We start from the raw sequence: 22,951 nt of genomic DNA on the forward strand, positions 1-22,951 counted from the left end.
GGAAGCCACTCAGTCCATCCCTTAAACACAGCATAGGAATCGGTGTAGATACAGACAGGAGAAGTATTCTGTGCCTCACGTTGGAAAACACTCCAAACAGCTCTCAGCTCACCAGCTTGGGCGCTGCCTTCCCCCTCTGTGATAATTCCTTCACCTGAGGAGGTGTGCAGGGCTACAGCCTTGTACTTCCACACCTTTCCTTCTCGCTTGGCAGAAGCATCCGTAAACCAAGAATTTGCTGACTGTTCAGGGGAAAAAGGAGGGGCTACTTTAATGACTGAGGCAGGTTTGTCTTGGCTGCTACCCAAGTTTTCAGTCTCTTGGATTGCCAGATCTTTTACAGCTCCTTCAGTTACTGAGAAGACGCTACAATAATGTTCAATCTGAGCATACCCCTTCCTTACTGAGGCCCTCTGGGCCACCCCGTCAGGTGGGGGGGGTCCCAGTAGAGACTGCCTTAATAACGTTGAAAGGGCCTCTCAAAACAATTGGTTGTTGTCGTGCAATCTTCTCCACTTCTATGAGAGCTAAGCTAACCACAAACAATCCTTTCTCCCAGGTAGTGTACCTTTTTTCAGCATCTTTGAAGCCACGGGAGTAAAAACCAACAGGCCTTGTCGGACCCTCAGGACCCCGCTGCCATATGTGTACTGACAGCCCTGAGGAGGCAAATCCCCATTCCACCTGGAAAGGATCTGTAGGGTGAATAGGGCCCAGGGCTTGGTGAGCTGTTGCTTCAAACACCAACTGCAATGCTTCTTCTTGAGAAGCACTCCATTCCCATTTTATCCCTTTTCTTAACAAGTTATAAAGAGGTCTGGCAATTATGGAAAAATCTGGGATGTGCTTTCTCCAGAACAATAATAAGCCTAAAGCATGTTGGAGATCTTTTTTGGATTCAGGCATTTTAATCTGATGTAAAGAGGTTAGGGTATTAGGTGGGATACATGTCATACCTCCTTTCCACCAAATTCCCAAAAATTTCACTTCATGTGAACGGTTTTGGATTTTTTCTGAGGGAATTTGCAAGTCAAGGCTTTCTAAGTGGGAGATTATTTTCTGTTGGCTATCTCTCACTTCTTCTATCTCATCTCCTCCCACAAGGATATCATCAATGTATTGATAAACAGCCACATTGTCAGCTTTGGGTATTTTTTCTAACTCTTGGGCTAAAGCATGATGAGCCAGGGTAGGGGAATGTTTGTACCCTTGGGGAAGCCGAGTGAAAGTGTATTGCTGTCCTTCCCCTGTGAAAGCAGAACGGTCCATATCTTCTGGCTGTAAAGGTATCATAAAAAACATGTCTTGGACATCTATAGTTGCCATGACTGAATGAACCTTTTCTTGAATCAATGTTATCAATTCTGCCAGATTTGGGACAGCTGCTGTAAGAGGGTCTGTGTTGGCATTTAGCCTGCGAAAATCTATTGTCAGCCTCCACTTCCCATTAGGCTTTCGTACTGGCCACACCAGAGAATTGAAAGGAGAATGAGTATTAACTATTCCTCCTTGTTCTCGCAGCTCCTGTATCACTGGCTTGATGCCCTCTTTGGCACCCAGGGGAGGGGGTATTGTTTCACATCAGTTACTTTGCTGAATGGTAGGGAGGGTGCGGCTTGGAGCAGTCTGACATTAAAACGTGGTGTGCCAAAAGACCACAGGAGACCCTCTGAGTCCTCCCACTGCCTCCCAGCAAGGGCATTCACCCCTAATAAATTGGTCAGAATATCTCCAATCACCATATGAATAGAGAGTTGGTTTTCCTTTCCAGGCAAAGTGAGCTTGACTAAGGCCACATTCATAGATTCTGTCAGTCCCAAGGCATTTAAAACACAATATGGGTTCTTTGTTGGGACAATTCCACACCTCTGGGCATCTTTCTTTGTCAGCGCAGAAATGTGTGCTCCAGTGTCAATCAGAAAAGTTACAGGTGCCCGTTTAGGGCCTGTAATAGCTGTGATCATTATATCTCCTGTTTTATTTCTAGTGAGCATTCTCAGGTATACCCATACTCCATCTCTTCGCCCACCTGTAAGAAACGGAGAACCTAGTTTCCCTGGTTTTGAGCAAGAAGCTCTTTTGGCTCATTGGCCGGACTTTGAGGGAGAAGTGGCTTTGACTCACTGCCCAGATTCTGAGGGAGGAGGGGTGCACTGGATTGAACAGACGGATTCAGTAGAATCGGTTTTTGGCAGGGCCAGTTAGACACTACCTTACTCAATTTATCAAGGGGTAAGCCATCCATCACATCTCTGGGGACCCTCTTTTTGATACCTAATAACCACCAGTGCTGACGGTTAGGAATGTATTGTACATTCTCTGGTTTTTCGCTATGAGGAGCCCGAATGTACCTGACACCTTTTGTTTTGTCTGATTTTTTCTTTGGGGTTTTTATAGGTCCATATTTTCTATAGTAATTAACCAGATTTTTTGCAACCTCATTCCATGTCCAAACTTTGTGATCACCGGCAGGTGAATCTGATTGTGAACCTGGCAGCTGAGAGGGGGTTAAATATGGAGTAAACCCAGGATCGGTAGATCCGGTTTGGTCGCTCGGGTTTCCAAGGAATCTATCCAGCCTTTCTACAGGATCTACAGTAGCTATGGTTTTTTGAAGGACAATTGCTGTAGGTTTGAGTGATTCTGGAAGGCCTCGAATTAAAGGGGTCATTAGTTCAGGTTTCACAGGTAATTGCATGGGGGATTCATATCCAGGAGTTAATTTCCTTTCATAGATCATTTGCAAACAGGCAGCTTTGTGGACGCTTTCTAGAAGTTGATCAGGGGTACCAACTATAGCTAAAGGGTCTCCCCTTTCTAAAGGATTGAGTCCCCCGGCCCAGAAAGCTGCACGCTGAGTCAGGGACCACGTGCCACGTTTGTCTCTCGTTGTTAAGAAAACTCCATGTCCCCAGTATCCACTGGCCTCCTGTTCAGTTAATAGAATTTGGTCTCCTCCAGTGAGAGACACTCGGAAGACATATTCTGTCTCAGATTTGTGGGGGAGCCGCCTGTACTCCTTTTTTAAGTTAGCCAATTCACTAGCAGTGTATGGTATTTGTTTAGTGGTGATATGCAGTTCAAAACCTTCATCACTGATATATTTACATTCTGTTTTAATTGGAGGTCTCATATGAGGGCAGCAGTTTTCCCCACAATTTTTCATTAGCACTAGTTCTTCCTGGGGGTGTCTTTGGTTAATGTGAGGAGTTTCCTTTTCCTCTGTCTCTTTTGGTGAGTCAGCATTCTTTGAATTCTTAAGATATTCCTCCCTCAAAGCAGCCCGCAGCAAATGATTTTCATTCCTTTCTTCATCTAATTGTTTCTGTAAAATCTCCACTAGGTTTTGAAGGGAATCTATGATTGCTTTCTCTTCACTACATCGCTTAAAGCGGTGATCTATAGCTGCTGTAAGGCATGCCCCTAAAACAGAGCAGATTATGGCTTTATCTCGGTCAAATTTAAATTTTGTCTCATGTTGTAAGGAACGTACTCTATCAGTCACATTATCCAAATTAAACCAGTTATTTTGAGCCCATTCTTCCCCTCCCGGAGAGGGCCGGGCATTATGTTTTGCTAGCAGTGCATAAAATGCAGCTTTAACTTTTGCACTGGGGTTTTCAGTCATTTTATGAAGGGATCAAAAGCACTACAGGGAGGTAAAACTTAATTACACTGCACACAAACAGCTTCGCTGTGTCTCCCTTCGCTTCCCCGGGTGGGTGAAGAGACCAAAATCCTTAAATTACTGATGGTTGTCTCTTCACTACACCAAGCAGTCCAAATTCACACACACACACCAAAACAGTTCCCCCTTTTGCACTGAGAGATCTTTTGTGAAAAATCTGAAGACAGAGCCCTCAGCTGAGTATGGGGTGCTTTTCACCCAGGCGTGTGCAGTTTGTGGGAAATTCGAGTCACCCCCCTTGCTTTCTAGACACCGCTCACCCTTTTCAGGGTGTCGGGCTAGGTGCAGCTGGAGTGAAACATCCTTCCCCTATTACAGACTACACACAACCTTGCAACCCCTTCTGTCTGTCAGATCCTGTCCGTGACACCAGTTTAATGTCACGATCCGCTAACGCAAGCGGGGGTCGTGATGGTTCGTTTATAGATCTCAGAGTGTAAAAGGAAACAGGAGATTTCAGTTTTAATCAGAACAGTGCACCTTTATGCGATAGAGGAGAGAGAGATAAAGAAAACAAAGTAAAGGAGTAGAGAGGAAGAAAGGGGGGGTAATAGCTACCAACAGATGAGACGAAGTCCTCGTGGTCTTCTGCCAATAGATTCGCCTTCTTTCCGTGGGGAGATCTCCTCTCGGTTAATTTAGAAAGTCCCTTTATAGTCCTTTCAGCGAGGGGCAGCTGGCCAAGAGGTGGGGAAATCTACAGCTGTTGTTATGAGGCCCATTGCTTTGGGAAACAGGTACAGGACAGACGTGTAGGACAGGCATACAGGACAGGTGTGCAGGACAGGTGTGCAGGACAGGTCGTTCCTTTCCGCTTCAGCGCGGTCCTTCCCGCCTGGGCAGCAAGAACGGCGCAGTCCATTGTTACCTGCACTAATTTTCCTCAGGAATGCCTACCAGTTCCCAGTGGGCACACCCGTAGGCAACACTTGGCAGACATCCCACCTCAGCCAGGCCAGGACTGCTGTGCTCAGTCTCTGTGCTCAGCGATGATCGTGAGGCAGATGAGGGATCTTCGAACCGTCTCTTACAGCTTCGTACCCGCACAATACACCCACCCAGAGATCTTTAGGAGGCTGGAAACACACAAAATGCCCTCCAACCCTGCTGTCATGGCTGTGTTGGAGGAGAGGAGCTCCGAAATCTGGCTTTCAGAGCTCACCAGGCAGCTGAAGTCCTTCCACAGCAGCACATATCCCACCTGTGTAACTGCAGCTGCATCCCCACAAGTGGGAATTTTACAACCACCTAAGCAGCCATGCATGGGGGTGAACAGTATAGACATTTTTATTACCCATTTTTATTACCAAAATAAAGATTTATGGCACCCAGAAAGAAGGGAGCAGGAGCTGTGTGGGTGTCTGGAGATGGGCAGGGACAACAGCAAACCTGTTCAGGGGTTTCTCCAAAGCTCAACATCAAACTCACCAGGACAAAAGAAAAAGAAATTAAAGAAAAACCCAAACCTTCAGCAACTCTGATCACAACCAGCCAGAACTGGTCTGACTGTGCTTTCAGCTTTCCTTGAAAGCCATTCCCAGGGCATGATCCCAGGCTAAAGGCAGGAGCAGGAGATGGAATCCATCTGTGCCAGGGACCAGCTCTGAGCATTCCAGGTTCTTCCCTGGGGGTAAAACCCCCATCAGGGAATCTGGAAATCCAGGCTGACCCATGGGCAGTGGAGCAGGTCAGACTACACCTGCCCCTCCATTGCCAGGAATCATCCTCCACCTGATGGGTGGGAAGAGCAGAACCAACAGGACAGGCTTTAGGCACCTTTCCCTGTGAGACAGGCAGATCTAGGCTATAGAATTGGGGGGAAAATGGAAAATAAAGGGAAAAATAAAAGCTTCACCAATAGTGGAGCTCTCATATTGCTCCCCATCACCACCACCAAATGTCAGATTTCTAAATCTGGATTTTTTTATTTAAAAGCTGGAACTCTTAGCACCAAAGCTAAAAACAATACATTAAAAAAACCTACTGAAATATTTGCTCCTAGGTTTTTCCCTTCGTCTCCTTGCAGAAACCTCTTCCCAAATACTCCACTTTGGAGACAGCAACAACTTCCAGAGCTCCTGGCTCTTCTTTTTTTGGTGCCAGCAACGCACAGCAAGGAAGTGCAGAGACTTGAGCTCCCCCAAAATCCAGCTCAGCCACATGAAGCATTCAAACACAAGGAGTCTCCAGGCTGAGAGAACACAAGAACTCGGGCTCCTCCATGCAGAGGCTCAGATCAAGAAGATAATGTCATCAGACACCATGATCTGGTTGTCATCCTGCATGTGGGCCAGGGCCACCTTCACCTCGGCCGCCGAGAAGGGCTCGGGGTTGTCGCGGTTGATGGATTCCATCACGTTCTTCAGGCCCACAGACTGAGCGTGGGAAGCTTTGAACACCTCCAGGAGAGCAGCCTTGAATGCTTTCAACCTGGTCAGGGGAGAGGGAATCACCCTTGGAGACCACACACAAATCCTTCCCCTTGCTCCCAGCCCAGGATGCCTCAGCTCCTCCCCATTCCAGCAGCAGCACTCAGCAGGAAAGCTAAAAACTGGAGCTGGGAGCATCACAGATGCACCTCCAGCGTGGGACAACAGCCTGGAGCTGCTGAGGGAGGTGGACACACAGGGACAGCCCCAACTCACCTTGGCTCAGCCAACTCCAGCTTCTTCCCTTCGCCAGCTCCAGAGGCTTCGGGTGTTTTCGGAGGGTGTGCCTGAACTGGAGCAGAAGAAGAGTTAACTTCACGCTGTGCCTGGTGTCCAAGCACCCAGAGAGCAAAAGTACTGGGCTCAGGACTGGGGGGTGATTCCAAACTGCCTCCCAATTTTGTTATTTATGGTGCAGTTTGGAGGTGGACGGAAAAAAATTAATCAGCAACAGAATCACAAAATGGTTTGGCTTGGAAGGGACCTTAAAGCTCATCCAGTACCACCCCCTGCCATGGGCAGGGACACCTTCCACTAGCCCAGGCTGCTCCAAACCCCATCCAACCTGGCCTTGGACATTTCCAGGGATCCAGGGGCAGCCAGAGCTTCTCTGGGAACCTGTGCCTCAGCACCCTCACAGCCAAGAATTCCTTCCTGGTATCCCATCTAACCCTGTCCTACATGGATTGGTGGTTCTGGATGGTGCTGCATCACACCAGGGACCACAGGTAACAGCAGCATTGCTGCTCCCCAGGCCATGCCAACACAGCAGCACCCTCAGGAGCCAGGTGTCACCAAACCCAGGGACTCACCCTGTGGCATCTCCTCCTCAGCATCACTGAAGTCATACGGGTCGTAGGAGCCCTCCTCACCTTCTGTGCGTGCCTTCTTCCTTCTGGGAGCAGGGAGGAGAGGTCACCCAAGGGTTTGAGTTGGAAGGGACCTTAAGGAGCATCCTGTTCCATCCCCCTGCCATGGGCACTATCCCAGGTTGCTCCGAGCCCCTTCCAGCCTGGCCTAGAACATTTCCAGGGATCCAGGGGCAGCCACAGCTTCTCTGGACAACCTGTGCCAGTGCTTTACATCTTTGGATGTGGCCATCCAGCCAGTTCCTTATCCATGAAATTATGATGTCCCTCTACTACAAATGGGGTTGGACAAACCACTTGGCTGAGCAAAACGTGGAGTATTTCCCCAAGGCCTGTGGCAACCTCAGAAGAAGCTGGTGCCCTTTGCACTATGCCCCTCCTACTCCCTTGCCCTGGCTCCTACCTCCTTGTCCTGCGCTCCTCCTTGGGCTGTGACTCCTGATCTTCCTCCTTCTCAGTCTCCGAGTCATCCTCCACTGGCTTCCTGCGCTTCTTCTCCTTCTCCAGCACCTGTGTGGCAAAGGCAGGATGGACTCAGAGCCATTTCCACTCAAGCTGCTTTTAGGGACCAACCCCAAGCATCCAAGATCCCACAGTGGTGGCCTGATCCCTTAATATGTCCAGGAAAGGTCCCACCAGCAGCCCAGGGTGCTCAGCCTGCACCAAGCCCACCCTTTCCTATGACAATCTTGGGATCCCCCGGGAACAGAGGGACACCTTCCTCCCACCTTTTTGAAGTAGGCAAACTGCACCAGCTCCAGAGCAGCCTCAGCATCCTGCAGATCCACAGTCTTGTTCATCCTGGCCTTGGCATGGGCCGTGGAGAGGCGAATCAGGGTCTCCAGGGTCCGGGCTGTGATGGGGGAGGTCTAGGGGGACAGAGAGAGGAGGTCTCTGTGTGACCCTCACTGAGAAGTGTCACATCCAAGGTGGAAAACACCCATATGGAGAGAGGGGAGCCTGTGCCTCAGTTCCCCTCCTCCTGGCCCAAGTGGGAGCTGCTCCCAGGGCTCACCCTGGCCACGTCCGAGTTCATCTGGCTCTGGCTGCGCAGGCGGGAATACTCTTCGGCGATGTAGCTCGCCGACTCCTCGGTCAGCACGGGCTTGATCATCTTTGCTACGTGGATGTACTTCCTCATGAACTCCATGCTGACGACCTTCTCCCTGCGGGAATGCACATCCACACCTGTTATCCACAGTGGGGATGGGCTTCCCATCCATTTATATCCCTTCAGGGGCATCCAGGTGTGCAAGGAATTTGGCTCCAGATGTTCCCCACCTGCCTGGCATAAGGGATCAAGCAAGGCTCCCTCATCCTACCCATGGACCACCTGGAGCATGGCTGGCACTGGCTGGATATTCAGGCCAAACCCATGAACCCACAGTGCTGGACACCCTGAGGGAGCTCCAGGGGATGACGGACTCACTTGCGGCGGTTGGGCCCATGCAGGAGGTCGTCGTGTTTCTCATACACCTGCAGCTCCTGCTCCTCCTCCTGCATGAAGTCAGGGTCATCCGTAGCCAGCATCTCCACAGCACTGCCCAGGGGCATGGCTGGAGAGGGGAATGTACAGAGAATAGGATTTTACCCTCTGGAGCAACTTCTAATAGTCCCCATAAATAGTCCCCAAGAGCTGCCACCAAGGGGTGACGCCTGGCTGAGGAGGGATGGGACCCACCATCGCCGTCCTGCTCGTTGGGGTTGCGGTAGCGGTGCATCCGCAGGACGTGGTCCGAGATCTCCCTGTCCTGCTCAGGGTCCATCTGGTCCAGCACGATGAAGAGCAGGTCGAAGCGGGAGAGCAGGGAGTCCTGCAGGCCGATGTTCTCCATGGGCGTCTTGTACTGGTCATACTGGGGAAGGACGAGGTGAGGGGTTACAGGAGACACTCATGGGCCAGTCCTGGCTGCCAGGGAGGTTGGGGGGATTTCCTTGGGCCAGGGCTGAAAGGATGGATGGATGGATGGATGGATGACACACCAAACCCAGCCTGCTGCAGCAGTACAGCCACTTTTCCCCATCCTGCAAGGCTCTTATTTACAAGGAAAACAAGTATTTTTTGCGATCCCTAATCAGACACCAAGACTGAGGCTCACCACCAGTGTGAGGGTCCACTGGGCTGCCCCAACACCCAGACAGAACCAAAACAGGGTGAGAAACACCAGGAGCCCCTCTCTCCTCCAGGAAAGCCATGACCACAACAGACACCAAACCAACAAGGTCTTTGCTGTGCCATGGATCCAAGTCACTGATTTGGGGGATCTTTTGGGATTCACCAGCTGCCTCCTCCCAGCACCCTCCCTTCTCCAGGGGAGGGTAACACCAGCACTCACCCGACCATAGACAGGGTTGGCAGCAGCCAGGACGCTGCAGCGGGAGTTGAGGCGGGCCTGGATGCCGGCCTTGGCGATGGTGACCCGTCCCTGCTCCATCACCTCGTGGATGGCCGTGCGGTCGATGTCGGACATCTTGTCAAACTCATCGATGCACACCACGCCCCGGTCGGCCAACACCATGGCTCCCGCTTCCAGGCGCCGCTCCCCTGGGATAGGGCAGGGGAAAACAGGGTCAACCACCACCCACTGGCCCTACACACCTCCTACCCTGCCATCCCCATCACCCCTGGGATGAGGGTGAGCCTCAAGGAGCAGCAGCGTCCTTCTGGGTTGCTCTCTGACCAAACTTGACAGCAGAGGGAACACTCAGGATATGGATCAGGATTAGGAATGCCTTCCCAAGAGGAAGACAAAAAAAGCCTTCAGATATGGCACCAAGTGGAAGAGGAGTAAAGAAGACCACCACCTAACTGAAGTGGAGAAAATATCCCAAAACACGGGATCCCATGGTCCCGAATGATCATTACCATAAAGCTTCTGGTGGAGCAAGCCCTGCAAGTGTCACTGCAGAACAAACATTACAAGTTTGATTAAGGTTGGAAAAGACCTTTCAGATCATCAAAAGCAGCAGCCCTGGATGTCACAGAGTCCCTCCCAGGGGTTAACAAGCATCACCCCGATGCTCCTCACCAGTCTCTTGGTCCGTGGTGATGGCAGCGGTGAGACCAACGCCAGAGGAGCCCCTGCCAGTGGTGGGGATGGCCCGGGGTGCTGTGCTCAGCACGTACCTCAGCAGCTGGGATTTGGCCACAGAAGGGTCTCCTAGGATGGAGAACAGCACGTTTAGGAACCACGGTATCACCAGGATATCAATACCACCATCACCCTGGTGCTGTGTCTGGTTTGGGGTGCTTAGAGCAGGGGCAGGTAGAGGGGAAAGGGGACAGAAAGGTTTTGTTCAGACTTTGGAAAGTACGGTGAGCATGTGATCTTCCCACCATCATCAGTGATCCCATGGGAGGAAATAGAGAGGATGGAGGTTAAGAGATTTGAGAGGTGATGGGGATGGGACAAGAGGCAATGGGGAAAATCTGAAACATAGAAGATTCCAAGTGGAAAGAAAAAAAACACCGCCTCGACAGTGGGCAAACATTGGGATGGTGGTCATGGGATCCCCTAGAATCACAGAATGGTTTCAGATGAAAGAGACCTTAAAGCTCATCTCATTCCAACCCCCTACCATGGGCAGGGACATCTTCCACTATCCCAGATTCCTCCAAGCCCCATCCAACCTTGGCCTTGGACACTTCCAGGGATCCAGGGGCTGCCCCAGCTTCTCTGGGCAACCAGAGCCCGAGAAGCCTCGCCACCCTCATGGGGAACAATTCCTTCCCAATATCCCATCTATCCAAGCCCTCTGACAGTGGGAAGCCATTCCTCCTTGTCCTGTCCTTCCAGGCCCTTGTTCCAAGTCCCTCTCCAGCTCTCCTGGAGCCCCTTTAGGCACCGAAAGGGGCTCCAAGGTGTCCCTGGAGATTTCTCCAGGCTGAACACCCCCAGCTCTCCCAGCCTGGCTCTAGAGCAGAGGAGCTCCAGCCCTTGGACTCCTGTCCAAGGTCTCCTCTCGACTCACTCTAACAGGTCCACATCTTTCTTGTGCTGATGACTCCACATCTGCACACATCTCCATCCCTGGAGGTGTTCAAAACCAACCGGACAAGTCACAAAGCAACCTGACCTACCACTGACACCTGCACACATCCCTGGACCAGGCACCTCCAGATGTCCTGTCTAACCTCAGTTACTCCACAAAACTAAATCCAGACTCCTTCACCCCACCCCCAACAACACCAACCAAGGGTGCCTCCGCCCAGCCCTCCCAGACCTATCAGCAAGATGTTGATGTCTCCTCGGATGCGGCTCCCGTTCTCCAGGATCTTCTCTACCCCTCCCAGCAGCATGCAGAGAATGGCCTTCTTGATGTACTCATGCCCGTGGATGCTGGGAGCCAGGGATCTGGCCAGCTGGTCAAAGATATCCTAAAGCAGAAGAGGCAGAGCATGGCCTGTCACGTGGACTGGAGCAAGCAAGAACAAGCAATACTTCAAAAGACCATTTCAGTTCAAATTTCAGCTTATTATTATCACAGAGCCACATGGATAAAAATTATTTGGAAAGAAGAAAACTGTTGGCCAGAGTTTTCTTTCAGTGGGATTTATATGAACTCCTGGACCATCTTGTCACTGACACCCAAGCACTGAAGTGGTGAGAGCAAGGCTTGCTCCTCCCTGTGCTACAGAGGAAAGCTCTGAGCATAAGAGGCTGGGGCAGAACCCCATTATCTCAGTCTGGGGTGAGAAAAGACGTGTTTCTCCTGCAGAGGAAATTTCCTGGAAACCCACTGGCAGGGTCAGGACACAGCAGAAGGATGCTCTGCAAGCAGTACAGAAGCAGCAAAAAAAAAAACAACAGGGCCTGACCACAGTCTAAGCAGAAAATTCAAAGAAAATGAGTTGGAAAATCCAACAACGTGCTAAGAGGGTTGAAGAGTCACTTGCAACCCAACAAGAACGTCCTTAGCCACATGCCAAGCTGAAACTTCATGCCTGGCCACAAGACTCAAGTACCTTGGAGCGGCTCTTGCTGAACCTCTTGATCTTGGCCACGTCAGAAGCAGAGTAGAGCGGCCGGATGTCTTTGCTCATCTGCTTCACATGGCAGGCAATGAGGATGGTCCTGGAGAAGGGACACAGCCGCGGTCAGCTCTGCAGACCCCCCCAGAGACACAGAAGAAACTTCCACAGGTCATCACTTGCTCTAGGAAGCCCTGGAAGGAGGTGGGAAGCTTCAACAGCTGTAGCACCCTCCATCTGACTGTGCTGGGCCATCAGTGGAGCACCTTTTAAGAACATCCAAACCCTTCTGGGCAGAGCTGGAAGTCACAGCTGCACATTGTGAGGGGAGACATCACCACAGTCTACAGCTTCCTCACAAAGGGAAGTGGAAAAGTGGCACCAACCTCTTCTGAGACCTGGGAATGGCTGGAGCTGTGTCACAGGAGGGTGAGGTTGGATATCAGGAACAGGTTCTTCCCCCAGGGGTGGTAGGGCACTGACAGGCTCCCCAGGGAATGGGCACAGCCCCAAGGTTCACAGAGCGCCAAGAGCATTTGGACAATGCTCCCAGGCACAGGGTTCAGTGTTGGGGTGCCTGTGCAGGGCCAGGAGTTGGACTCAATGATCCTTGTAAGCCCTTTCCAACTCAGCATATTTGGTGATTAGGATCAAGGTGCAAACCACTTCCAAGTGATTTAAACCACTGTTTGACCCAGCTGTGTGATGGCCACCTGCCAGATCTCACCTTCCAGAGACATGACCTGACCAAACAGGGTGAGAGGGCTGAAACCCAAAGCAGACTGACCTGAAAGTGCCCGAAGTGTAGCCCCCTTTCTTCCCTGGCAGGCAGCGGTACGTCCCCACCACCTGGATTCGGTCCCCAGGCTTCACCCTGTCCACCAGGTCATCGTCCAGAACCACATCCACCGAGCGTGGCAGCTGCCCCGCTGGGGCCTTCTCAGGCATCTCCTGGATGGTGATGGTCTGGTGGTCCTTGTAGACCGAGAGGCCAAACTCTGTCTCCAGCGGGTTGTTCTCTTCATCCTAAAGCAGGAACCCAAATTAAAAGACCAGCACTGTTTTTCAGGAGAGCAGGGAGGAGAGGTAAGGTCAGCTGAGCAGGGGAAACACAGGCTGCATCATCCAGCCTGCACGTGGCTGCAGGAAAGGGTTGTTTCAGCAGGAATGGAGGCTGGGTTTCACCAGATCCATATTGAAGCTGGCACATTCTCCCTAAAGGAAGCTGCTGCTGCTTCACCTCACCTTTGTAGGGTAGATGGAGCTGGATGGGAAAGCATTCAGGGAGGTCATGTCTGTGTATCGGCGCTCAATTGTTTTCTTGGTAGCCGGGCAATAATGGACGCTCCGGACGACTTTGGGACACACCAGAGAGCCTGGAGTTGGAAAAGAGAGGAGTGAAGGGCTGGGATGTCCCACCCCTCTGTCAGCAGATAGTCCTCAACAGAGTCTCCAACATTAAAATTATTTGGGTCCCAACTCACTGCCAAACATGGACAGGACTGGCTGATTTTAAAGACCATCCCAACACTCAAGACCTTCAGCCAAGCTCCCTATTCCCTGATTCAGGTTGCCAGGACACAGAATCATATGATGGTTTGGTTGGAAGGAACATAAAAGATCAACTAGTTCAAGCCCCCCTGCCATGGGCAGGGACACCTTCCACTATCCCACGTTGCTCCAAGCCCCATCCAACCTGGCCTGGGGATGCTTCCAGGGATGAGGCAGCCACAGCTTCTCTGGGCAACCTGTGCCAGGTCCTCCCCACCCTCTCAGGGAACGATTCCTTCCCAAGATCCCATCTAATCCTACCCTCTGTTTGTAGTCAGTCCCCCTTGTCCTGTTCCCCCAGGCCCTTTTCCGAAGTCCCTCTCCATGCCACAGCTCCTGGAGGGCTCCAGATCCTTCACAGCCAACCCCTGGTCCCTCCACGCCCGCAGCCCCTGGGTGTCCCCAGTCTCACACTTTGTCACGATGCCCTCCACGCAGACGATGCAGCTGAGGAAACAGGCTGTCAGTGTCCGTGGGGACACGTGCTTGGAGCCAAAGCTGCCCTCCAGGCCGATGTAGAAGTCCTCGTACTGCTTGGCGTAGGTGGCGTCGATGGAGGCGACGAAATCCTTCAGGGCGCGCTGGAAGGCAATCAGCTCCTCGAAGGCATTGCTCAGGAGCCTGCAGCACAGGGAGGTGACAAAGCAGACGGGTCAACCCCTTCCTCCTCAACACTTTTCCCACACCCCTGCTTGCTCCACAAGTTTACCAGGAGCAGTAAGTGAAAAAAAACTAAAGTCCATCACAGCTCTGTGTGAGGTCCTCCAGCACCAATAGCCAGGAGGAGAACAATTCCAAGCATATCTAGAAAAGCTCACATGGCCCAGGGCAGATTGGCAAGCGTGGTCCAAAATATGCCTGAGCATCCTAGAAATGACTGAGATAGTTGGGGTTGTTCAGCCAGGGGAAGAGAAGGGTTCACTGGGACCTTAGAGCCCCTTCCAGTGCCTAAAGGAGCTCCAAGAGAGCTGGAGAGGGACTTGGGACAAGGGCTGGGGTGATAGGATAAGGGAGAATGGCTTCATACTGACAAAGGGCAGGGTTAGACAGGATATTGGGAAGGAATCGTTCCCTGTGAGGGTGGTGAGGCCCTGGCTTTCGCCACAGGACAATGTTTGGTGCTTTCTTGGGACAAATGACCTGCCAAACCAGGGACGGACCTTTAAAACCCGTCTCAGGCCCAGTACCACAGGTGACCCCCGTGCCCCACACCCACCTGCTGGCTCTCTTCTCGTTCTTGCGCCGCAGGTCGTTGATGTTGACGATGAGCCGATACTGGTTGTCACTGATCATGTCCCGGACCTTACTCTGGTAAATTCCCTGGTCTTCCTGCAAGAGCGAGTGGCGGAAAGACACCCAAAAAACCAACTCACTTTGCATGTCCGTCTGTGTGAGACACCCCTCAGGAACTCGTTCCTGCAGAGTTTGACTCCCTTTATCCCACCACCTAAGCAGGAAGGGGTAGGAACCAGGAAGGAGGAGCGAGGTGCTCCCTAACCGCTGGGAGCGATGGGGGGACACAGGGACCACGGTCTCCCAACCCGTGGGGTACATGGTGAGAGGGATCAGGTGGTTCCCAGCTCCCGGGACATGGATTAGGGGGGGACGGACGGGCACATGGACCAGGTGTTCCCGAACCTCGGGGGTACACAAGGGGCGGGGGCGCACAGGGATGAGATGCGCCCAAATCCCCGAGGATAGGGGGAGGAGGGGACACGGTGACACGGACCAGGTGGTCCCCAACACCAGGGCGCATAGAGGGGAGGCAGCACCCGCGTCTCCCAGCTCGTCTCACCTCATCATCCAGGAAATCGAGGTAGTCGCGCTGCGCCTCCCGCAGCTCCGCATCCTCCAGCCCGCCCGCCGGCGCCGCCATGCTGCCGGCCGCCCTGGGACGGATCCCGCCGCCGCTCCTGCTGCTGCCAGGGAAGGCGGTGAGAGCCGAGGAGAGCCGGGCTGGCCCCGCGATCAGACCCCGCGATCAGACCCCGCGATCAGATCCCGCGATCCGCCCGGGCCCCGCGATCCGCCCCCGCCGCGCTCCCGTTTCGCGCCAAACGCGGCTCCTTTCCCGCCACCGCGCGGGAAATCCACCCCCGGCCCGCCCCGTGGCGCTGCTGATTGGTCAGCGCTGCCAAGCACCAGCCAATGGAGCGGCGGTTCAGTGATGGACAAGCGCTTCAGCCTATCAAAGAGCGGGGGCGGTTGGGGGCGGAGCCAGGGGCTGAGGGGATCGGATTCGATCCCGGCTCCGGCTCTTGGAAGTCACCGAGCGGCTGAAAATGCCGCTTTAGGGGGAAAAATATTAAAAAACGTAAAGCCGACAACAACTAAAACACCCAAATGGAGTCCCAAGCGAAAAAAAAACCCAACGAGAAATAGTTTGGGGTTTTGTTTTTTATACTGTATTTTGGGGAGTCCCGTTTCCGGGTGTTTTCACCCCGTAAAGGCTGGGTGGGCGTTGCTTTCTCCCTTAACGCGGCCTCGGTGTGACTCCAGCAGTTTGGGGATGAACACACAAAAGCGACAGGTCCCGTGGTATTTGGAATGGAAATGGTGATTTTGGATGTGTCTCAGAACCACAGGATGCTTTGGGTTGGAAGGGACCTTAAGGATCATCCACCGCTCCTGCCATGGGCAGGGACACCTTCCACTACCCCAGGTAGCTCCAAGCCCCGTCCAGCCTGGCCTTGGACACTTCCAGGGATCCAGGGGCAGCCATAGCTTCTCTGGGAAACCTGTGCCAGGGCCTCACCGCCCTCACAGGGAGAAATTTCTTCCCAATATCCCATCTAACCCTGCCCTCTGGCAATTTAAAAACCAGTCCCCCTTGTCCTCTCACTATCTGCTTGTGTAAAAACTCCCTTTCCCTCCTTTTTCCAAGCCTCCTTTAAGTCTTCTAAGAGGCTGTTGTAGGCCGGAATCAAAAGGTGCCGCTGCCCACAGGGAAACCTGCTGCTCCCCCTTAAAAAAACCATCACGGTATCCCTTAAAAATCTTTATCTAAACTCTGTTTAAAAATAGGAAAAGAATATAAAGCATGACAGAAACATTAGCAAAGGCATACCGGGCACCCAAACTTGGCCGTGTCCCCTGGATATTGTAGCTAACAGCAGTTTTTCCAGGGTAATCCTGGGAATAAATATTCACCCCGGGGTCTGCTGGGCTGTGCAAACGCTGAGGAACAGAATTCCCGCTGCCTGATCTCTCCAGAGGGAGCAGCTGCGATTCGTGTTTCGGAAGAGGAGCAGGAAACAGCCTTTGCCCCACTTCCCATTTTCTGTTTGTGCGCCTGGATCAGATCACTCACTGGAAATGATGCTGGGAACACTGTGGCTGGTTTGGGATACGTATAGCCCAAGTCCTGGATATTTGTCCTGCTCCTGAGAGATTTTTTCACATTGCTCTGTGTCAAAGTGAAAGTTTGGCGTTTCCTTTTTAGGCCTTTTATCCCTCCTCTGGAATAATTTGATGGAGTATTCCGCTTGGCAGGTTGGCTGGAATAAAGAATCTTATCATCTGTTGCTGCTTTCCTCCTTTTTTTCTTCTTTTCCATTTCCCTTCCCTTTTTCTTTTATTTTTCCTTTTCATTTTCCCTCTTCCCCCCCCCTTTAATCTTCCAGGCTGCCCTGCTAGTTCCAGAGATGCTCCTTGCAGCTGGAATACCCTCCCTGCTTCTGCACACTCAGCAGGACTCATTTCCCTCCAGCTGCTCCTGAAATCCACCTCTTTCCCTCTGATTTGCTGGACATTTCTTGTTTTCATGAGTAGGGGATGCACAAAGAGCGAACAGAAAAGATTTTTGGTGTGCCCCTATCACACATACATATATATATATTAAAAATATATTTATTTATTAACATATATTTTTACATTTTAATATATTTATATATATATAAAGATAACATAAAGGCATTTAAGTGGGAACATCATCCATGAGGATCTAAACTGGCTGGAGGAATCTGTGTAAGTCCCCAAAGGAAATATGAATTATCCCATACAAATTGCCAGAACCCCATGTGAGATTTCACTTCTGAGATGCTTTTTCTCCCTCTGCAGCAGACAGAATGTTAAATCCAGCCATGGGCAGTCTGTGTGCTCCACTGCAGATAAGATATGGGTGGAAAAAACAAAATACGGGTGCAAAGCACCCCGTGAGTACAAGGCAGAGCATTACTAGGGTGGGATTCAGGCACATCTATGCGGATTGCACAAGGTCTCACCTACATTTGGGTGGTCAAAACGAATCCCAGCCCACGGAGACGTTGTGGATCGCTGCAGTTTTCCTCCTGCCGGGAGCTGGCAGGGCCCCACCGCTCCTGGCCGCAAGGTAACAGGAGTTAGGGATAAAAATAGCCGCTGTTGTTATTCATGACAGCGCCCTATAGCAACTGCTGCGTGCCTGAATAATTCATCGGAGCAGGGCAGGCCGAGGAGGACACAGGGACGGAGAGGTGGAGAAGGCTGGGAAGAAGGCAGACGCCTTCCCTGCCTTTTGGGACTCCCCAGGATTGCGCCCAAGGTCTCCCTGGGTTCACCTCCCCGCCACATTCCGGAGGCTGCGGGGTGAAAAGGCAGCACAAGCTCACTGGGACATTTAGCACTTCCTACACACTGAAAAAAACAGGAATTAAGCACTTAGCAGGCAGAGAGCCGTGTCTGCAGGGCTTGCAGAGAAACAGAAGGACCAAGGGTGGATGCAGGAGCAATTTCCATCGGTGAATTGCACTCGAGGGATGCTGGCCAGAACACCCCAACAGCTCTCAGCGTGGATTTTCTCATCCCTTCCTCACACCTCTGTGTGTCAGCATCCACCTGTACGCTTGGTTTCTGAGGTTTAAGGGTACCCTGTGATCCTTCCAGGATTCTGGGGTGTTGTGGGGTTTTGTTGTTGTTGCTGTCATTTTTGTTGTTGGTTTTTGTTGATTTTTTTTTCCCCTTAGTTCAACTAAATGTCAATTTTCAAGCCACAGTTCCATTTTCAAGTTGCCACCTATTCACTGTCCTGGCTGCTGAGCAGCCTTGCCTCACCCACGAAGGGCAGGGGAGAGGCTTGTGGCTCATTCACAGCTCCAAAAACAGAGGGACAGTGTCCCAAAGTCGATGGAGTGTCACCTGATCATCAGGCAACACATTGCAGTGGAGATTCCAAATCTATTTGTAACATATACAGTGTCAGGGATGAAAAAAAATCACTTTTTAGAACTGAAATGATGTGGAGAAGTGAGACCACCTATGAGGAGTTTTTATCAGGGTACATTTTACGTTTTCCAAGGGATTCAAGGGATTTATATTTACTGGGCTCTCCTGAAGCTGCAGTTGCAGGAGCTGAACCCTAACGGGGGGTGAATTCACTCTCACAAGCAGAGTGTTATCCTGACTCTCATCACTTCCACACATGTGGAAAACAAATAATTGAATGCAGAAGGAGCCGTTAATCCTCTGTCCTGACCTTTTCCCTAACATAGGCTGGAGAATCTCACCCCATTGCATCTGCACCCAGCTCAGGCATTTCTGACATCATTTTCTTGAAGTGTTTGCTATTCTCACACACTCTGGTAAATCTTTAAATGGCTCTAGCCCCTGTTTTTTTCCCTAGTTGTGGAGGAGAGAAACATGGAAAGCTACTATCAGTGTGTATGAATGGAATTTCTTTACTTAAAGGCATGGGATGCTGCTGGTATCTCACCAGGAGAGGACAGGAAAGTGGGTAAGGAGTTAAAGCCCTGACCTTCAGTGTGTTTGGATGGGCTGCAACCACCTTCTTGCTTCCCAGAGTAGGAGCCCAGAGCATATGGATTTGTTTTTCCTCCCAGATGACTCTAGCATGGCCTTAGCACAGTGATGGGAACATAAAAAATCTTGTTGTGGTCCTGCTCCTGATGATGCACAGCTACTCGAGATCCCACGGGGATTCATCCTGTTTTCCTGCTGTGCAGGAGGAAAACACAGCAATTAATAGAAAACCAAAACAAACCCACACAGGCCGTGCCTGCGGGCATAAGGAAAACTGAATTCCAAATGAAACCAGAGGAGTGGCTGAATCAACAACAAAGCTCTGGAGAGCCTGGCTGTGGAATAGGGCAACCCAACCACATTTCCAGGGAAGTCCAAAGGGCCCAGACACAGAGCTGAGGTTTGGTGTTGCTATTTCAGTCTTTTCATCTGCTCTCATGACTTCTGGCTGTTACTAAAGACAGTGGCAGCTGGTTCCTTTTTTTTTTTTCCTATTCTCTCATTTTCTCCACCCTCAAGCCTGGAAATCACCCATCTGTATGCAAAACATCCCTGCCTCTTCCTCAGAATCTCTGAGAGCTGCTTTCAGCGCTGGGGCAGGATCCACTGGTCAATTCAGCAAGTGATGTCCAGCTTTAGAATCACAGAACCACGGAACTGTTTGGAAGGGACATTAAAGATCATCCAGTTCCACCCCCTGCCATGGGCAGGGACACCTTCCACTAGCCCAGGTTGCTCCAAGCCCTGTCCAACTTGGCCCTGGACACTTCCAGGGAAGTGTACATCACCCTCATATAAAGAATTTATTCCAAGTATCTAAATCTAAATCTAACCCTGCCCTCGATCACCCATTCCCTGTGTCCTGTCTCTCCATGCCTTGTCCCAAGCCCCTCTCCAGCTCTCTTGGAGCCCCTTTAGGCACTGGAAGGGGCTCTGAGCTCTCCCTGGATCCTTCTCCAGGTGAACACCCCCAGCTCTCCCAGTCTGGCTCCAGAGCAGAGGGGCTCCAGCCCTTGGAGCATCTCCAGGGCCTCCTCTGGACTCTCTGCAGCAGCTCCACGTCCTTCTGCTGTTGGATCCCAGGGCTGGAGGCAGCTCTGCAGGTGGGGTCTCACCTGCGAGGGGCAGAGGGGCAGAATCCCCCCCTGCCCTGCTGCCCACGCTGGGGGGTCAGCTCAGGACATGGGGGTTTCAGGGATGGGTCATGTCCAGCTCTCACCACCAGCACCCCAAGTCCTTCTCCTCAGGGCTACTCTCGATCCATTCCCTGCCCTGATGGGAAGCTGGGAAGCTGCAGCACTCCGTGTAAGGCACATTAGTAACCCCTGTCAGACTGTCACAATGGGCTGTCACTGCTGCGGGCAAACCACGAGGAGGCAGGAAAGTCCTGACCCCAAATTGCCACACAATCCTTGTGCAACACGTGGGGAACAGCTGATGGTGCCAAAATTAACTGTATCGAGTGCTTCTTTCTGACTGCAGAGGCTGAACTTGGTAACCCAGGGCTTTTACGGATTTTTTTTTCTGAATTATTAGTTAAAGAAAGCCTTAGTGTTCTTAGTGTTCTAATTCTGCATCTGCAGAATTTTTATTTAAAACTTGCTGAACCATGAGCACCAGTCCTTGCCCAGTGGGAAAGAGTTCCACATGGGCACAGATAGGGCAAAAAAATTTCTCTTTTACCCAACTACAATAACAACATTTCAATATTCTTTGTTACAGGGAAAAGGTAACTCATCCTACTTTCTGGATCACATTTGGTGCTTGGAATACCTCAGTTGTCTGTGTTGCTCCTCAGCAGCACAGTGAGGACACCGAGTGTTTGGATGCTTCTTGGTGGAGGGAGACCTTGATCCACAAAAGAAGCTCCTTTTTTTGTGTAATAACTCAAAGCACCTAAAAATAACAGAACAGCCTTTTGCAGGTCCCTTCCAACCCAAAGCTCTCTACAATGCACATTTGGGTGGGGAAATTAAAGCATTCAGGGCCTGTTTGAAGGCACAAAGTGTGTTTAAATCCTATCAGATGACTGTAGAGGGTAGGGAGAGCCCAGCCTGGTACAACCCAATCTTAACTCTGGGACTAATCTCCTGGGCAAACACAACCCCACCTGGGTTTTGACTTGTGGGGAGCTGAGTGATTCATTTCAGGGTTTAAAATGTCAGTGGTAGGGAGTAACAGACTGCAGCACAGCAGGGTAAATCTGAGATGAACTACAGAGCGTGGCTTGGTACCACTCACCTGAGAGCCAGGGATCAAAGAGATCTCACTGCGCAGCATCCGCCAGGCCTGGGGTGCAAAACAGGCTGTCAGCACCCACCCAGGAGAGCAGTTATCCCACACAGAGCTGCCCTTTGCCCCTCCCAAGGCTGCCCTGGGGCATATCTTGAAGTTAAATGAGGGAAAAGCCTTTTACTGGAGCAAGACAGACCTGTAGGTGGCCGGGCAGGATTGCAATGTCCACGTTGCAGCAGGGATGTCACCCCCCACCATCCCCATCTGTCTGGGTTGTATTTTATGTCCCACCTCCTATGCCCTCGATCACCTATTCCCTGTGTCCTGTCCCTCCATCCCTTGTCCCAAGTCCCTCTCCAGCTTTTTTGGAGCCCCTTTAGGCACTGGAAAAGGCTCCCAGGTCTCCCTGGATCCTTCTCTTCTCCAGGTGAACACCCCCAGCTCCCCCAGCCTGGCTCCAGAGCAGAGGGGCTCCAGCCCTTGGAGCAGCTCCATGGCATCCTCTGGACTCACTCCAGCAGCTCCAGATGCCTCTGATGTTGATGGTCCCAGAGCTGGAGGCAGCTCTGCACGTGGGGTCTCACCAGAATGAAGCAGAGGGGCAGAATCCCCTCCCAGTTTAAGGAGCAGAGGAGGATGATGGTGCAGTATTCCGGGTCTTCCAGGAGATGTCTTCGAGGGACAGAAAGTGAGTGCAAAATGTCACTGAGGGGAATGGGAGCTGCCAGTTGTATCCCATCCACATCCTTGAGTGTGATGACAGGGAAATATTGAGGTCCCCTACCCACTTTCTTCACCCTGGACGCTTTCCCTCCTCACTTTGGGGGCACTGGCTCTCCCACGTGCTGTGAGATTTGTGCTGGGATGTGCCAAACCTTCACCCAGGCTGCAGAGATCTTATCAGAGCCACAAAGTCAAATTCCTGGGCTGCCTCTCCGTGCATCCTCTCCCTGCAGAACAAGCAGTCCTTCTGTTGCCCTCGTAAACCCATCAAAAACCAGCAGTTCTGACAGGCTGGAGCAGCAAAACCCGCATGAACCTGCTGAGGCAGAGCCTGGAGAGGGCAAACGTGTACTCTGCACTTATAAATTAACCTGCTCTTGGGGTCATGGTGACTCTACAGCTGAACCCACCGCTGTGGCTTTGGCACAGCTCTATCCAGGATGCATCAGCCTCTCCCAGACATTTCCCAGGCATAGCTCAGGGACCCAGAGGCCACTCCTGAAAGGCCATTTGGGTGCAAATGCCTGTTTTCTGGAGCCCAGAGATTTTGTTTCCGGCAGCGGGCTCGAGGCCATACTGCCTTTAGCCTGGAAATCTTGTGGAAAATCATCTGCTCCTCCACACTTGCATGTCCACAGCACCAAAATCAGGGGGCTCCCCCACTCCATGGAAGTCATCTGGTCTGAGCCCTCTTGCTCATATAGGGCCACACAGAGGAGGTTACCCAGGTCCATGTCCAGATGGATTT

At 51.7% G+C, this 22,951-nt stretch overlaps 1 protein-coding gene across 1 annotated transcript; it reads right to left on the reverse strand.

The window, feature by feature from the left end:
- Positions 1 to 4,994: 4,994 nt before the first annotated feature.
- On the reverse strand, positions 4,995 to 15,535 carry MCM3 (minichromosome maintenance complex component 3). Its single transcript, XM_069011810.1, has 17 exons — positions 15,305 to 15,535; positions 14,726 to 14,838; positions 13,922 to 14,130; positions 13,204 to 13,334; positions 12,746 to 12,984; positions 11,953 to 12,061; positions 11,211 to 11,364; positions 10,016 to 10,147; positions 9,323 to 9,531; positions 8,668 to 8,842; positions 8,416 to 8,542; positions 8,002 to 8,152; positions 7,715 to 7,855; positions 7,390 to 7,496; positions 6,930 to 7,012; positions 6,334 to 6,409; positions 4,995 to 6,118 (listed from the first exon to the last, which is right to left on the reverse strand). The coding sequence occupies exons 1-17, from the start codon at positions 15,383 to 15,385 to the stop codon at positions 5,920 to 5,922; spliced, it is 2,436 nt and encodes an 811-aa protein (XP_068867911.1). The 5' UTR covers positions 15,386 to 15,535; the 3' UTR covers positions 4,995 to 5,919.
- Between the last annotated feature and the right edge of the window lie 7,416 nt (positions 15,536 to 22,951).

The sequence above is a fragment of the Aphelocoma coerulescens genome, chromosome 3, assembly GCF_041296385.1.
Source record: "Aphelocoma coerulescens isolate FSJ_1873_10779 chromosome 3, UR_Acoe_1.0, whole genome shotgun sequence".
NCBI lineage: Eukaryota > Metazoa > Chordata > Aves > Passeriformes > Corvidae > Aphelocoma > Aphelocoma coerulescens.